At 41.7% G+C, this 17596-nt stretch overlaps 1 protein-coding gene across 3 annotated transcripts in view; it reads left to right on the plus strand.

Moving 5' to 3' along the window:
• The window catches only part of CASD1 (CAS1 domain containing 1), a 67340-nt gene that overhangs the window by 43427 nt on the left and 6317 nt on the right, over positions 1-17596 (plus strand). For all 3 annotated transcript variants that reach the window (XM_006025896.3, XM_025206784.1, XM_025206785.1), the window contains exons 9-17: positions 1760-2182; positions 2620-2709; positions 3246-3365; positions 5242-5398; positions 10651-10730; positions 12317-12418; positions 13827-13967; positions 14511-14588; positions 17307-17399. In XM_006025896.3, coding sequence (XP_006025958.1) covers positions 1760-2182; positions 2620-2709; positions 3246-3365; positions 5242-5398; positions 10651-10730; positions 12317-12418; positions 13827-13967; positions 14511-14588; positions 17307-17399 — 1284 coding nt within the window. The remainder of the gene's footprint in view (positions 1-1759; positions 2183-2619; positions 2710-3245; positions 3366-5241; positions 5399-10650; positions 10731-12316; positions 12419-13826; positions 13968-14510; positions 14589-17306; positions 17400-17596) is intronic.

A 17596-nucleotide genomic window follows, 5' to 3' on the forward strand; every position in this document is an offset into this window, starting at 1 on the left:
ACGGGGGGGGGGTGGGCTGTCCACTGTGGCCTCAGGCCAGGGGCTGCACTGGCCTCTTCCTGGTGGGGGAGCTGGGCCAGGGCTGTGCTCGGGGGAGGTGGGGGGTAGGGTGGGCAGTGGCGCTAGGAGAGGTAGCTATGGGGTGGGCTACAGCCACCCCAAAATTCACCATAGCCTTCCCTCCCAGTGTTGCTGCCGCTGTCCGTCCTACCCTGAGTGCAGCCTCAGCCCAGCCCCCCTGCTGGGAAGAGGCCAGCTCCACCCCTGACTCTGAGTCTGCCACGGGCAGCCCACCCTTTCCCCACACACAAATCTGGGGGGCACATGCCCCCACCATGCCTCCCTCAGGGGTGCACACAGCAGTGGGAGTCTCCCCTCCTCTCCACCCCCTTTGCCCCTGGACAAGCTGCCTGCGGCTGCATTTCGCACCCTGCCCCACCCTGGTTGGGCAGAGCCTGCCCCAGCCCCACTCCCTTGCTCACTGTGGGGGACCTCGATCTTCCCCCCACCCCCATGCCCCTTCCCTCTCCCACATCCCTTCTCCCCACAGACTTACCAGCCGGACACTGCTTTCCAAGCTGCCAGGCTGCATTCCTGGCTGTGTGCGCGCAGTGGCTGCGCGCATCCATGCAACATTTATCAGTGACATTATCAGTTACACCAGCCAAAAAAAGCTGATTGCCAATAATGTCAATTTTTCTTTTATCAGTGTTGATCCAATATGGACTGATATACCAGTGCATCTCTATTTCCATTTTTCCAAGTGATAAGATGCAGACTATTTCCTTGATTCTCCATTTGGACCAATATCCTTTCTGAACACCCTACCCCCACTTTCTATTCATCTCAGTCCTTAGCTTTTAGTTCCTCCTGGGGTTCTTCTCAGTCCCTATTTTACTTTGAGAATGCCATGCCCCCAGCCTTCCTCCTTGGGGCCTTGTCCTCTTTCCCCGGGAGGCACTACAAAAGCTTGCTGTGCTCTATGTTGAGCTGCTTGGAGGTTCAGGACTCTACCATTTACTAAACTTTTCCAAGCTGTTTATAGAAACTTAACTCTGCAAACAACTCAGTTAATTGAGTTGCCTCCAGGTACAGCCATGGGCCTGTTAAGTCCTGAGACTTCCATTAACCACTTACTTAGGGGAGGTTTATACAACATATAAGGAAGGTTGGATGGATTGTGGGGAGCCCTTCCTGGCAACCGTCCTTTGTATACACACAACATGGACAAAGCTTATGTGGTTCTGTGCCAGGGCAAGAGAGAAGCAGGAGTGAGCTGTTGGGCCTATTAGTATGCAGATCAATCAACTGATTACCTTTTACATGCCCACGATTGATGTAAGAGTTTCTGCAACCTTGAGTCTGTATTAATGGTTGCAGGGCATCCTTGCGACCGATCTGCAACTTGTGGTAAAAGAATTGCTTTCCATCTCGAATGGTTCCTCTAGAGAAGACCTTCCTAGATCTGCCTATTTGGATTGTGTTCAGCACCCATGATTTGGCTCTTGTTGTTCATCCAAAATGAATAAGAAAAATTTAGCCTGTATATTTAAATCGGGACAAGACGGGTTATTTTCTTTCTGTCTCTATGAATGTAACTAGATACATGTAGACATTATAAATTGTTTAAATATAAAATATGAGGGAAATGCATGTCATTCCTTGTCAATATGTAATATAATTCAAGATAATCTTATTTGTTTGGGAATAATAGTTGCAACCAAAGATTGATAGCCAAAGATGCTCATGTCTTTGACAGAACGCAATGATTCTTATGAACGTCTGGTGTAACAAGATTATGAAGCCTATTGATGGTTCCTGCTGCCAGCCCCAGCCTCCCCTCACTCTGATACAGAAGCTAGCATTTTTCTTTTTTACTTTATCAATTATTGGATATTTAATTCTCAACTTAATTCATCGTAATAATCATCGGAAGAACAAACCATGCACCGATTTGGAAAGTGGAGAGGAGAAAAAACCTGCTATCAATACACCCATTTCTACTCTAGAGCTGCTTTTACAGTCCTTCTGCAAGTTAGGTCTAATCATGGCCTATTTCTATCTTTGTGACAGAGCAAATCTATTCATGAAGGAAAACAAATTTTATACACACTCCTTTTTCTTCATACCCATCATCTACATCTTGGTTTTGGGGTTTTTTTATACCGAAAATACCAAAGAGGTAAAGATCGTGCTGATATCACTTCCTGTGTAATTTAACAGTTTATGATTGTAATTGAATTATATTTTTAAATTGCTAACTGATTTAAGTCATATTTTCTAAAATGGATATAGCTGCTGCATATGGTAATTGAGTATTTTATGCACTATCTGGTGGTTAGGTATGACTGGCTTTTTCATACAAGAGTGCTGACATGCATTCTTGTTGATGAGGCTGTTAATAAATCTCATTCATCCACTGATGCCAATGAATCAGTTGTGTGTAGTTAAGTAGATTAACCACTAGTAAAGTAACACCACTTACTTAGAAGGTTTTTTTTTTAATACTTATATCAGTCTGCCCCTAAAGTGGTTTATTGTTTTGAACTTTCTCTCCTCATTTTATAGATGTTCGTTGTACTTGTTGGAATAGCAACACTCTTGTTTTGTTTTGCATAGACTAAGGTGTTAAATAGAGAACAGACAGATGAATGGAAAGGCTGGATGCAGCTTGTTATTTTGATTTATCATATCTCTGGAGCAAGCACTGTAAGTGATTGAATTTCATTTTTTTTTTTTATAATATATCATTTGGAGTCAGTGCTTTGAAGGAAAATATGTTTTTGCCACTTCAAGAAACTCAAGTTCAAATATGTTAATATATTGACGCTTTACCCTTTTATAATCTTTTAGGGTTCTGAAAGCTTTCAAAGATGCCATTTTTTGAGAATTTGTTTTTTGGTGATGCCATTTTGCATCATACGTTTGGCAAAGAGAAGTGATTTGATTTCTTTTTTTCTTTCCCGTGATGCAGTTTATCCTTTGACCTTGTCTCTCTCAGGTTATAAAATCTGAATACATTTCAGGAAGTATGGAAAGAGAACTTGCAGGAAAGAAATAGTAAATGGGGCATAATGTTTCTTAGTAAGTAGGTGTAAAGTGACATACAACTTTATGAAACGAGAGCAAGTCTAAAATACAGAAGAAGCTTTTCCCCTTGGGCCCCAATTTACTTAGAGTTGACAGCATAGACAAAAAAGAATTTCTGTGGGTCTGTGTAAAGAGTAAATTATTTTTCTCAACAGTTTTTGCCTGTGTACATGCACATTCGAGTTCTGGTTGCTGCATATCTATTCCAAACAGGTTATGGGCATTTCTCATACTTTTGGATAAAAGGAGACTTTGGAGTATACAGAGTGTTTCAGGTAGGAATAGATCATTCTTACTGTTTTTATACAGAAATATGCCTGCTTCCCAAAAAATGAGATCAAAATAATTTTAGAGGAGGTTCACAAAACCAGCATGATCATTGTTCTTACCTAATCTGATTTGTTTAATCTGCTTAGATGACTGAAACTTGTACTGGGAAAATAGGTGACCCACTTAAATGCATCAGAGAAATAATAATAATGATTTAATGATTTCCTTTATTACTGTTATTATTTTTCACCTGGAACTGTTACAGTATCTAGTGATAAAGATAAACTAATGATGAAAGAAGGCTGGCACACAAGGGTCTTACCTAAATTAGCTGATTTAGATCTTCAGGTTTTTTTTCTTAGCCCAATTTTCCCTTGTCGATCTGTTTAGTGGTGGGTATTCTGGTTTAGAGGCTGCTAAAGTAGTTTTTATTGAATTTCTTTTATACAAATAGGTAAAACATTTGGCAAATCCAGATTGCTATTGCTTTGAAATGAAATCAATTTTTTCTCAGTATAAAAAGTTTTTTAAAAGAGTAATTGCATTTAGTAGTCCAGCATGGTAGATTAGTTGTTTCCAAGGCTGCAGATCCAAATTTGGAAGGACAAAAACATTGTCATCTCTGGCTTAAATTTCAACTATTTTCATTTACTTAAGCTATAAAAGTTTTGAGATTCTGCATACGTGCTGAACCTATGTCTCTCACAGCTATTAAGAACCTGTTGAGTGGTTACTTGTAGTCATTAATGCTTTCTAAAGGCTGGTAGAGTGCTTGTCTTCCTTCACCTGGAAAGGAAATCAAGACCTGTTCTCTAACACTGATATCCTTGTCATCTTATCTCTAACTTGTTTCTGAGCAAGAGCAGACTGGGAGAGGAGGTGGTGCTGGGAAATCTCTGGCTTCCCTTTGCTGTCTGAAACCTTTTTGTTATAAACAGTTCAATTCAGAAAATACAATTAGTGCCTAAATGACACATTTTTGTCACGATGATTAGACTTGTATTCAGTCATTTCATACCTAGACTTAGATGAATGATGCCTTACCCAGGGCTAAGTATTCCATTAGTTTCCCTGTCCTCCCTCTAAAAAGTTGGATTTTTAGGTAAATGGAGATGTTCACAGAAAGTATTGGTTTCCTTGAAAATTAATTTTGTTTCATCTGAAAAAAATTGACTTTTTTCATCTTTGGCCAGAAAGACTTTTGTCTTTCAGGCTTTAACTTCTCTGGTAAAAAGATGAAGTTCTTCAACAAGAGGAATTTTTTCCCCAACAGCTCCATTGATTATTCTTTTAAAAAAGAAAGACTTGGTTCAATTTGCTCAGAAGCCAACTGCTCCATTATAAAGAGGACTAGACAAAGCGTTCTCTCATAGTAACTAGGGGAATCTACCAGGGAGTAAACTATAAATTAAAAATGTGACTGGTTTATCACTTTGACATCAAATATGGCCTTGGTTCAAACCACCACTGACCATCACTCTGCTGTACCTCGTTGCCATATAACACACAGTTTGAACAGTTAATTTAGTACGTGTCCATACTGTAGTCAGAAGTGCTGTTGCAGCAAAAGTGGGAGTCCCATGCTAGCTTTAACTTGGCTAGTTCAGATAACAAAAGTGAAAATGTAACCCTGGAAGACTTATACAGTCTCCACCGAAGTCCGTGCCATCTCATTTTCAGTAATTGATACTGAAGTTAGCTAGGTTAAGACTAGGATGGGTATACCTACTGATACCTTCTGACGTCCTTAGACACCTATCAGAATTTCAACAAGAGTAATATTGTTGGTTTTTAATGGTTTATAATGCATATAGTGTTACAATATAATTGGTTTTTTTTCCTTTTAATCCTAAATAAAGAAAACCTTTTTCTCCCCAACAGGTTTTATTTCGTCTCAATTTCTTGGTTGTGGTGTTATGCATAGTGATGGATCGACCTTACCAGTTCTATTACTTTGTTCCACTTGTCACTGTCTGGTTTATGATCATCTATGTTACATTAGTAGTATGGCCTCAGATAGTCCAGAAGAAAGCAAATGGTAAAATAAATATTGTTCTTTTCCGTTTGTAATACACACATTTATATCCTAATGTAATTAATTATTCATATGCAAAACTTTGTCAGAGGGTTTTAGTCTTGATTTGGCTATTTGAATAATAGAACTGAATTTTTAAATATGCTGAAGTCACCAGACATAGCACTTGGAAGGATAAATTTCATTTGATATATTTTAGTGAAAACTATGACACATGGTAATTGAGCTTTCTTCTTGGAATATGCATTATAACTTCCAAATTTGAGAAATATATCTGATCTCTCTTCAAAAAAATAATTGCTGAATGCATTTAAAACTTGTTCATAATTTTTTTTTTAAATACCAGTGTTTCTTGAAACCTATTTAGTGTAGTTGTCAACCTTTCAAACTGAATTCACTGTCCTATAAACATGCTTTGTCCATAGAAAAGGTACAGTATAAAGAGTGCTTTTGCAAATTTCTGCCATTCTGTCCTACTAGGATACCTCAGCTGTTTTTTTGAGGACCAATTCTCTCATGTCTGGCTGAGGATTGTTTCCATATTATTGCTGTTTCAATCTCAATCTTTTAGACACTGTCAAGGGTGATTCTAGATAAGGGATGCCATGCTCATCTGGCCCCAGGGGCTGGATGAGGATAGCAGGGCTGGTCTGTGGGCTGAATCAAGACCGACTTCTTTGTGCTGCATGCAGCATCTGCAGGCTGCACACTGAACGCATGTGCCAGTTCCTCTTCATGTGCTGCATGTGTCATGCAAGCTGGACGCAGTGCTGCATGCAGTGCCCCACCAGACTAGCCCTGTGTGTTGGCTGTGTAGGCTGTCCAGATTGGGACCCAGACTGTCGGTCCATGCTGGAGCCAGTGCTGGACCAACTCCCTGTGCTGCGTGCAGCACCGGTTCCATCTCATGCACCACATGCACTTCAAGCCCCATGGTGGCTCCATGTGTCATGTATGTGGCCAGCCCTGGAGCCAGCACATGCTGCAAGTGGCATGGAGGCTTGGACCAGCCATGTGCACTGCAAGTGACACAGGGGGTCAGTCTAGTGTGTGTCTTGTATCTACTGCCCTGCCAAACTGGCCCTGTGCACTGGCTTTGGTAGGGTTTGATCCAGAGTTCAGGGCTAGTCCGGTGAATGCACCAGTTCTGACTCCATGTTACGTTCAATGCTGTGTCTAGCCTATGTCCCCCGTGCGTCATGCAGGGTTGGTCCACAGCTGTATGATCCCATATGGATCATACAGTTCTACAGGCTAGCTCCAGTCGACATTTGACACCCCTCTTCTAGATATACTGGCCCAAGTGCAACTCCTCTTTTTGCAGGTAAGTGCCACTTAAACAGCTGACTTCAGCTATGTAAGAGATATTGTGAGCCACTGAAGCTGATTTTTAGATGTTACGTACCCTGCACAACTCATTGGATCCTTCTGAGCATTTAATAATGGTGTGCTACAGCCACTTGTGCTCTGTTGTTAATCTTATTTCACTGATATAGGCATGTGCAGGTCTCAGACATGGTAGTCACAGAAAAATTATGATTAGCAACTGTGATATCAAATGAGGAGGAGAACCCCCTATCCTCCCCTTCCCACGTTTTAATACAATAGGTTAATGGTTTGGATGCATATCCAGGGAGTTAGAGACCGAAGTTGAAGGACCCATGCACCCAGAGAGGGGGTTTGAAATTACATCTCCCACAACCTAGCAAAGTGCCCTAATAATTAACCCATGGGCTGCGTTTCCAAGAATACCTTTCTATGGAAGCTGACCCACTGGACAGACAAGGGGGGAAGATGCCAGCAAGCCAGAAAGAGGATGTCTTATTAAAATAGATCCTGCTGTGAACAGAAGGAGCACTGAGTTCCAGTGGGGCAGAATCTATCCCATTGATATCTCTCCTTTTTGTCCACTTCCTATTAAATGCAAACTGCAGAAATGCCACTGGGGCATTTGGACAGTAATAAAATTTGGACAACTGAGGTATGGGAATGGAAGGAGCAGTCCCTGTGACTGGCCCAGGCAAGATACTGCCTCTCAATGACCACCATTCAGCTTTGGAGTATGAAAAATAAATATGCCCTGGACTCAATTTAAACATTAGCTTATTTTACCTAACAGATGTCGTTTAGAATTTTACAGCCCAGCTTCTATTCCACCTGTCAGGTATTTAAGGATTCAGCTTCTGCTCATCACAACATTGCTCAACCCTCTCAGAAAAGCAGTCCTTGCCTGCCCTTTGAGAGAATTGGGGCTCTAATATTCTTACAAAGTCTGATTCTGTTCTGCCCCAGGAAGGCTTATCCCATCAGAAAGCAGCCTTTGGTGCCTACAAAGTAAATAAGCACTAAGCAACGGGCCTGTGCAAATAGGGGAGTATTCAATTCAGATTTGGCCGGTTTGGAGGACAGTGATTCAATTCGGATCACTGTCCTGAATTGATTCAGCTGAATCGGCTTCAGAAGATTCGATGCTGATTTAGAGAGATTCGGTGATTCAGATTGGCCAGGGAGAGGCAGGCACAGCCGGGCAGCTGCAGGTTTTCCCACAGCTCCTTCGACTGTGCCTGCCTCTCCCCGGGTGGGGGGAGCTGTGAGAGAAGCTCCCATGGCTGTCCTGGTCAGCCCCAGCCCCAGCCTAGCCCCGGCACTGTTTGTTTTTTTGGGGGTTTTTTTAAGTCCCGCACTCACCGGCTGCAGGAACAGCGATTGGGGCCTCTGGGTATTTGTGGAAGAACCCCCCCCAACACAGTGGGGGGGGCAGCAAGGATCACTGCCCCCCTCAGCCTGGCACCCACGCAACAGCTGCCCCATGGCATGGGTGCAGTGCAGCTCGGTAGGGTGCTGCATGCTGCCTGGGGGCTGGGGCTGAGCAGTCCCAGGCTCCGGCCTGAATGTCCCTGAACATTCCCCCCGTTCCCAGTTCGATTCCCCAGCTCCCTGATCTTTCCCCCAGCTGTCTGATGACTTCCCCCAGCTCTTCTTAGGGGCGCAGGCTCCTGGTTGATTTGGGATGACAGCAGGCTGCTCCCGTGCCTCATGACCAACTCCTCCAGTGCCTCGTGACCACCGTGGTATAGACTACTCAGCAGTATGAGGCCAATGTAGGCTTTTAGCTCTCTTTCGTCCAGCTTTTTCCACTTCTTTCTATTTTCAGGATGTCTAGCATTCCACTCTTTGAATCTTCTTTCTGCGTCTGTTTGTTTCTCTTATGATAACAGTCAGGATATTTTGAGAGAAACAGGTGGAACGTTTCCACCACCATGTCTTTATTACTTTCTGTTGTTAGCCCAGCACTTTCATGGACCATGTCCTTAGCTGTTCTCCGATGCTGTATTAGCTGTGGACTTTTTTACCATGCTCTGCCATTCCTTCCTCTAACGGTGTTATCATCTGCAATGTTTTATGCGGGTGGTAGTGGTTCTGCTCCACATCCTGCTGTAGCTCTCCATGGTCTTCTACAGCGGCCCGCAGGCTGGTCCTCTTCCCTTTCCCACTGGAAGTGTTGGCATCACTTCTGCTTGTGACACCAACTCCTCCTCATCTGAGCTGGATGAAGCTTCCATAGACACATGGTCTTCTTGCTCTGAACAATCTCCCATGTCTGGAACAAAGTCAGCATCTTCCCTGCCTTGGGATAAGATTTCATCAGTGGATGTGTCACTGTCATCCCCAGTTACCTGTGCAAGACAGGCTTCAGCACTGAATATGTGCTGCATTCTCATCCTGGACTGCAGGAAAAAAAAGAAAAAAATGATTACTGCTGAATGCGTATAAATAACAATCAAAGACAAGCCTGTCCACCTATGCTGTCACAAGCAATTCCGCCCTGCCCTATGGCAGTGCAGGTAGCACCCTCTCCTCCTCGGCACAGAAGCTAGAGACCAGCACATCCACCCTTTGCAGGCAAGCCAAATGTGGGTGGATGCTGGTTGGAAACCACACATGCAGGGGCTTAGTGAGAGCAGGTAAAAGGGGTATTGGGGGGTGGGGGGGGGTGTCAAGCCCTTACCATTGAAGAGGACTCCATAATGTATGCTGTATTGCTGTATGATGTGCTATTTCTTCTCTGCTGTCCCTCTGCTCTCTCTTCTCATGGGCAGGTGAGGTAGAGTTTTGCCCTTTCTTAACATACAAGCTAGTTTGCCCTGCCTTTGTTGGAAGTGAGGACAAGGAGCAGAGGTGGATTTGGGTGTGACAAAGGGGTTTTGTTTGTTTGTTTTTGTTTTTTGGCAAAGGACAGGGTGTTTTGATGACCTTGCAGCTTGCAAACAAAGTGGTTAGCAAAAGGGATTACCGCTTCTTCTGCAAAAGCGGGGGGGAGGATGGCCATCCATTAGTTACCATGGATACCTGAAGTGGACATGAATGAGGTGTGAATGAATGCTGACCTTTCAGATGTATCCACCCAAAGTGGCCAAACAGGCCTAGGCCTGTCATTTATACAGATATTGCATTGGGGTAACAGTTTACCCCAATGTGTTAACATGGGCTTGGGATAAGTTATTACCCCATATGGAAAAACACATTCATGCTTGGGGTAACATGTTACCGTGGGCAGTTTTTCATCCATAGAGAACGAACTATTCATGTAAGCTGGCTAGAACAGTTTGCTCTTTGTGGATGAGAACAAACTATTGCTCTCATCCACAGCAATAGTTGTGTTCAACAGTTGTGCTCAACGGTAAGCTAGCTGTTCTTTGGGGATATTGTGCACTGTGGTGCCAGTGGCAATGTCCTAAAAAGAAAATTTTTTAGAATTAATTTACTTTAGGATATTGCACAAAAGATGTGTCTGGGGTTAGGAAATTACCACATGGGAACGTATGAAGGTTAAAGTCCTGTTTCCTTCTGTAGGGCTTAATATTGCTTATTGTCCTGTTTCCTTTCTGTCCTGTTTGTTGTTTTTGTCCTGTTTCCTTTTGTAGGGCTAAATATTGTTGGATATGTGGGCACTAATAGTTTAAGCCAATGGAAGTTGTTTATCCAGATAGAAAAATTTGTGAATTTAGTGACTTTGAATGTTTGTGTTTTAGATTTGACTTCAAATCAAACTGAAAGAACTAAATTACAGTGTTTAAACAGCAAAATGTTACTGATTAATATCTGGATTCATATATAGATTAATATCTGGACTTGTGTGTGTAAATAAAATACAGTATATCTGTACTCTGTAGTTAATGACAACTTAATATATTTGTCATTGTTTTTGTCTTTAAATAATAAATACTGCATTGTTATTTTTCATTTTCCCACAGGCAACTGCTTCTGGCACTTCGGCTTACTGCTGAAACTAATTTGCTTACTCATGTGTATATATTTTCTGTCATATTCTCAGGTTTGTAAGCACTACATATTATATCCTGTGTATTGAGCTTTTGAATGCTGCTTAGGATAGATAGAACACTGTGATCAGTTTTCTGTAATGTATGGGAATAGCGAGGTAGGGAAATGGAACATTTCAGTTTCTCCTTTCTATAACTGGTTTTGCATGGGACACTAGACATTTCAGTATTTTTTGATGCACAGTATTTTTTTATTTTTTTGCATACACTTTGGGTTTTATTTCTTAGTACTTACCTTAAAAGTGGTGTTTCTGACAGTATTATATATATTTAAAGTGCAGCTTTACTTTATTTTGGTAGTCATCAAAGATGACCCAAAGTCATCAAAGATATGTGCGTGAAATTACACTTTTATTGTTACACCTGTTTGCTCTATTTTTATCAAGGTCTGCCTGTCTAGTTGATTGGGGAAAAGGATGCATATTTTGTTACAATTAGCATGCTGTGCGCACACCCAGGTGAGGCATGGGGGAGCCATGTGCCTCCTGCGAATTTGTGCACAGAGCAAGGGTGGGCTGCCCACTGCAGACTTGGGGCCAGGGGCTGCACCATTCTCTTCCCGGTGATGGGGCAGGCTCAGTGGCATAGAGCAGGCAGTGGTGGCTCTAGGAGTAAGCCATCCCTCCCAGTGTCACCACCACCCACCCCACACAGCTGAGCCTGCCCCCCCCCGCCACTGAGAAGAGGCCAGTGCAGCCCCTGGCTCTGAGCCCACAGCCTGCCCTTGCCCTTTGCATAAGTCCATGGGGGCACATGCCCCCCCACCCCCATGCCTCCCGCTGGAGGTGTGCACAGCATTTAAGAGTCGCCCACCCCCTTGCACCCCTTTCCCCATACCCCCTGGACAAGCCACCTGCACTCTGTCCTGCTCCTGGCCCCAGGGTCGAATTCACTTTTACGCTTTTTGGAAGTCATCTATTGCACACTTTAGATGCATGGTGCTGTGTGCTTTTGGGAGAGTGGCAAATGCTATTAGTTTGTATTGGATCACAAGGGTGTTGTGTTGCAAACTGCCAATGAGGTCTGTGCCGAACTGTAGACCTGTTATTGAGTGATTATGTGGAGCATAACTAGGGGTGTGAACCTCATTGAATGTTAGACTTCCCTTTTAGTGCTGAGGAGTCAGAAAAGAAGTATGGGAAGAAGTCCTAAATTGTGAGCTTTTCTTTTTTCTTTTTTTAACCTGTTTCCCCCAAAGGCCCCCCTCAACCAAACAAACAACCCTTTTTCTATTAGTTTTAAACACAGATACTCTGATTTTCCTGTAAAGTTTCCATTTCTTCTGGTGCATGTCTCCATTTAAACCCATCAGGAAAAATGGGTATGAAGAAGGAAGAGAGTACAGAGGCTGTTGTCAATGAAAAATCAAGAGGAAAATGTCATTGTTTTTAGAAAACGTTTTAATAGATGGTTATTAGCATCAAGTAATCCTTAAACAGGACTTCTGTCATGATGCACAGCCTCTCCAAGATCAGGCCAGTTAAACTGGTAGAGGGGTAGAGCAGTAATAAAAGATATTAAATTTTAAAAATGGGTCTTATGTTAGCATTAACATTTTTTCCATATTTGTTTTTTACAGGGTGCATTTGAGAAGATATTTTCTCTGTGGCCATTGTCCAAGTGTTTTGAGCTGAATGGAAATGTCTATGAATGGTGGTTTAGATGGAAGTTAGACCGCTATGTATGTAATGATTTCATGAATTAAATATAATTTTGCATGTTTTGAGAAGTATTCTTGAAAAACTGATGTGAAAAACACTTTCCCCTCTTTCTCTGGTTTCTTATGGTTTGTTGTAAGAACAAGCAGCATCAATTTTTTGCTTCTGCACGTGTCTATGAAACTATGAAGAAAGGCCCCTGACTTGCTGATAATGCTAACCTTTTTATAAAGCATTCCTAAACAGGGCTCTGCATACTTGGTTTCGTTTCGCACTGAAATTCCTAACTTCTTTGGCCCTCCAGCACTGATATTCTTCAGAAAATTAAAATTGATTCAATCAGCCTCAAATAAATGTTATTTTAAAAAAATCTCAATAGAAACTCCAAGGAAATGTTAATTATCATGATTAATCTAAATAAGGAGTGTCCATGAGAATGCTGCACTGCTAAAAATCAGAGTATTTTACTTTGTACATAGCACGTCTATGCTACTGTTATCTTTTTGTTCATTCTGTATTTAAAATTCTGTGTGTGTAAACTGGTTTGCCTACTCCCTTTGGAATTCTTTCTCCCCCGCAGCCTTGGGTGGTTGGAAAGGAAGAATTGTATTCCCTCTTCTCTGTAGTGCCTTGTCTGGGTACTTGGAGGAGGAGGTGAGGTCAGAGCATTTGTCCATTAACCTCCTCGCAACAAATTACCTTGCTTGTTGTGACGGTATGAAACAGCCTGTAGATTCTTTTCTCTCTCTATTGGGTGGTCTCTGATTAATCAGTCATATGCTTTCTCCCTGCTGCAACTTTTTATTAGTAAGTCCTTTAAATACACTAGTGCACTTTTGAAACTCCAAATCTCACTTGTTTCATAGTTGTGAAGCTCACAGTGGGCTCTGGAGAGCACATAGAGGAAGTTCCAAAATACCAAAAAAGTCATTAAAAATGAAAACAAGCAACAGCAGCAAGACCTACAGCCTGTTGTCAGCTAGCGAGGGAATAACATCATAACATTCTTTTCTCCAACTGGAAAATCCTACATCTATAAGACGAGAGTTCTCATGATGCCTCTTTCAGAAGTTTGTACCTGCTGAGTTGGTGGAGATCCAGAGAGAGATCTTTTAAAAGCCTATTTTCCATAACAGAATCTGTTTCCAAAGTAATGTATGGGATTCTGATCGGTGGTATCTAATGGTGTTTGAAATGTGAATGTCATATCCAAATGTTCACTGAACCATTAGTAAGAGTAATATTTCTGAAATGAACACACTTTAATTCTTGTTAAGGTCTGGTGAGTGTTTTGTTTTTAATAATGTAGCAAGAACAGGAGCTCTTCTCACTTGGGCTTTGATGCTACAAATCCCCTATACTTCATTACAGGGTTAAGCTGCACCTGCAGCTTAACAGCCACGTCTGAAGAACTGTTCTGTTCTTTTGCAGGTTGTCTTTCATGGCATGTTGTTTGCTTTTATCTACCTGGCGTTACAGAAGCGACAGGTGCTTTCAGAGGGGAAAGGCGAGCCTCTCTTCTCCAACAGAGTTTCAAATGTTTTATTATTTATTTCAGTGGTTTCCTTTTTGGTAAGTCCACACTCTTATATCATTTGTGTATTGTGGAGAGTCCTTGTCCAGGTGGCCAGCTTTTGGGAGAACATCTTGGTTAGTAGTAGGTGGACTTGTTCTTCAGAAAGGATGTTCTTGGTTTGCAGAAGTTTGTTTCAACTGTGTTTTATAGATAGCCTCCATCTATGCAGCCCCCAAACATTCACTGGCCTCTTTTCCTTTGTAGGTTTAAATGTTCTCTGATTTGATTATAAAGGATGCTAATCTTAATTAGAATAAAATGGTAGATGATATAGACATAGAAAGATAGACTTGAAAAGAGCTGATAACTAAGTGTGATCAACAAATTGTCAGCAGTTTTAGAGTACAAATGATTGTATTGATCAGCTGCAAAGACAGTTTGAGAAACACAAAACTACACAGAAAAAATAAAACATCTGTCCTCCCTATCGCCACATGACACCATTGCTGCAATTGTAACATATCAAAATAGTTTATTCTGTTGTAATATTTTTAAGTACTGGCTTTGTGAAGACTGAGATGTATATTTATCTCTTTCAGACCTACTCTATCTGGGCTAGTAGCTGTAAAAATAAAACTGAGTGCAATGAACTGCATCCTTCTGTTTCTGTGGTGCAGGTAATTGCTCACGAAATCTAGTTTCTTAGAACATTTTAATATAATGTGTGTCTTAATCCTTAACTGAAGATGATCAACTTTTGTTTTAACTTATGGAATGAAGTGGAAAAAAGACTGCATTACTGATTGTGTTACCTTGTTTCTTTAACACTTTATAGCTGCTTTGGCTATAACTATTGTAGTATGTGTACATAGTAATACAAGCCCTGATAAATATAAATATACCAAGTAAAAGAGTAATAAAACATGTATGCACATGGCACATACACTAATTGAACATTGGTATATACCATATCTACTCAAATACAAGATGAGGCTTTACCCCCCCCAATCAGCATGAGGGAAAAAGCTTTTCATCTTACATTTGCATACACAGAAATTGCATTAAATATATTGTCTGTCTTTGAACTACTGCTAAAAGCAGTATGTGCTTAGTAATGGAAACCAACTATAAAGTTGATTAAACGCAGCCAACACTGAGCTTGACTATAAGTACATGGCCTATATCGGGCAAGCATGCTGATGGGAAACATTTTTGCTTTTGCTTTTTGGCCCTTAAAAAAAAAAAAAATTAAAAAATGGGCAGGTGTTCCCTCCACAGGGAACTGGTGCTGGGCCTGGAGGTACTGTGACATAGAGCCAGCACAGGGAGGGCCAGAGCCAGCCCTTACACCTTTCCTTTAGTGCCAAAAATGCTTGGGGGCATTTACACATGCTCTGATGCAATTAATTGAGTCTGCCATAGCATTCTAATAAGAATGATCCAGCATGCTGCAGCACCTCATGTATTCTCTATCCCGTGTTTCAAAATGGCAGCGGGGGCACTTTAAATAAAGCTCATTCACTGAGCTTTAGTTAACACTGTTGCCACCATTTTGAAACACAGGACACTAAATACATAAAACACTGTAGGCATTTTAATTCAAGCAGCTTCTGAGAGGTGCTCTAATTTTAAAATGCGTCCCTCTCTGCCCCAGAGCACATGTACAGGTACCCATTTATCTTAACCAATAGGCAGAAATGGTGATGGGAACCTACCACAAGGAAAGGCAGTACAGCCCGTCTGCATAAGATATATGGTAGTGTCTAGGGATGTAAATACTGTTTAAAAAAATTATTCATTTAACCTGGCTCCCAGAGCCCTTTGACTGTGGGGAGAGGGGGAGAAGAGGCAAGCCCAGACAGATAACAGCTTATGTGAAGCCTTGCGCTGGGAGGAAGGGAGCACCAATGTATGAGCAGTTAATTGCTTGCTTGATGAGTCATTAGGCTGCTTACTGTTTTCCTATTAGGTTATGGCTGCTAGTACCCCTCCCCTGCCCCTTTTTCCTCCCTCCCACCTGCCTTGCTGCCTTCTGATTCCTGATGGTGCACTGCACGGCTTCATTTCCCCTTTCCCTGCCAGTCTGTGCCCACCCCAAGCTAAAGGATACACGGTTATCATTGCACTTATTGGTTAAATGATTAATTGTTTAACTTTCCACATCCTTAGTAGTGTGCACTGAGCACAGTCCCCCTCAGCAACTACTCTATTTCAAGTCATGGTGAACCACTACACTTGAATACATTTTTACTTCCTCTTCACTCCCACAGTTTTGCTGCCACCTTTCTTTCTCATTTCCAATTATTCCTGTTTCTTCACCAGTCTTAACTGTCTAGGAAATATCAACAAACAGGTTCTCAACCTTTTCACCCCTCTGTTGTTCCCTCTCAGCCTGTTGCATGTGTTTAGTATAGCCCCACCCTCCATCAGGTAAAGCTGGACCAAGTTGCTCTGTGCCTCATCTCCGTATAAATTTTTAGAGGATCCTGGGACTCATGAGAAGAACACCTGGTTAAAATCATGAGTGGGGGGCTACTTAGCACATAGATCCTTGTTGGGGGAAAGGGATGCTGTATCTGGAGTATACACACATATTGAGCACTGCTGAGCTGTGGGGTCAGAATGGCTTGAAATGCTGCTGACTCTGCTGGGGCTCAGCCCAATAAACTATTCAGTAAACCATGAGCCTTTTGGTTTTGAACTAGTATTATTTAGTTTGTACCATATATAAGTAGGTACCAAAGTGGTACTTAAAACTGTTTATGGAGTACCTGTGCTAAAACTTGCAGCAGTTTCAGAAAAGGTAAAATGCATCAATTCTGGATGAACTTAAGTCTATGGGTACTGTATGCAAATTTAAAGATCATTTTTTTTCACGTGCTCTTCATGTCCATATGTTCAGAGAGAGCAGGGTCTGACAGTAAAGAGGGGCAGAAGGGCTGCAGGGGGGAAAAGTTGTGGGGGGAGAGGGCAGGGGGGCTAATAGACCTCCTTCCCCCTTCTCCCCCAGATATATTTTCCCTGCTGCATCAATAGGAGGGGGACAAATTCAAGGCAAACTTCCAATAATTAGATTCTGTACCTGGAAAATTATGTCAAATTTATAAATTTTCCATATATAAAATCTATGTATTGGGGTGTCAGCTTATTATCAGGGTCATCTTATATTTGAGTGAATACATAATATGGACCTGGCCCCTTAAACACTGAGGCATCACAGATTCACAGAAGCTTACAAGTGGAAGAGTTGAATTTATTACGTGCGTAAAGGGTTGCACATTGAGGCCTAGATTATTGCACATCTTATTTCAAGTATTTTTTACAGTGTCTAATAAATGTATCATTTTCCTGGTGAATGTCTAAACTGTTTCTGTGATACCTTGTCCTTTTTTCAGATTTTAGCTTTCATCCTCATCAGGAACATTCCTGGATATATCCGTTCTGTATATAGCTCATTCTTTGCCTGGTTTGGTAAAATATCTTTGGAGGTGAGTAGAGCGATTATTGATACAGTGATGATGCAGTTGAGAGCTTTGAAATAGTGGATTTATGAAGTTTATTTTAATATAATGCAGAAATGGCAAACAAGTATTTGGGGGCATTTGCTTTGATATCAGAGTGACTGCTGATCATTCTTTTGCCTTTCAGGCCTAAATAATGCTTAAAAGTTAATACTGTGTAGGGA

The sequence above is a fragment of the Alligator sinensis genome, unplaced genomic scaffold (assembly GCF_000455745.1).
Source record: "Alligator sinensis unplaced genomic scaffold, ASM45574v1 scaffold436_1, whole genome shotgun sequence".
Taxonomy (NCBI): domain Eukaryota; kingdom Metazoa; phylum Chordata; order Crocodylia; family Alligatoridae; genus Alligator; species Alligator sinensis.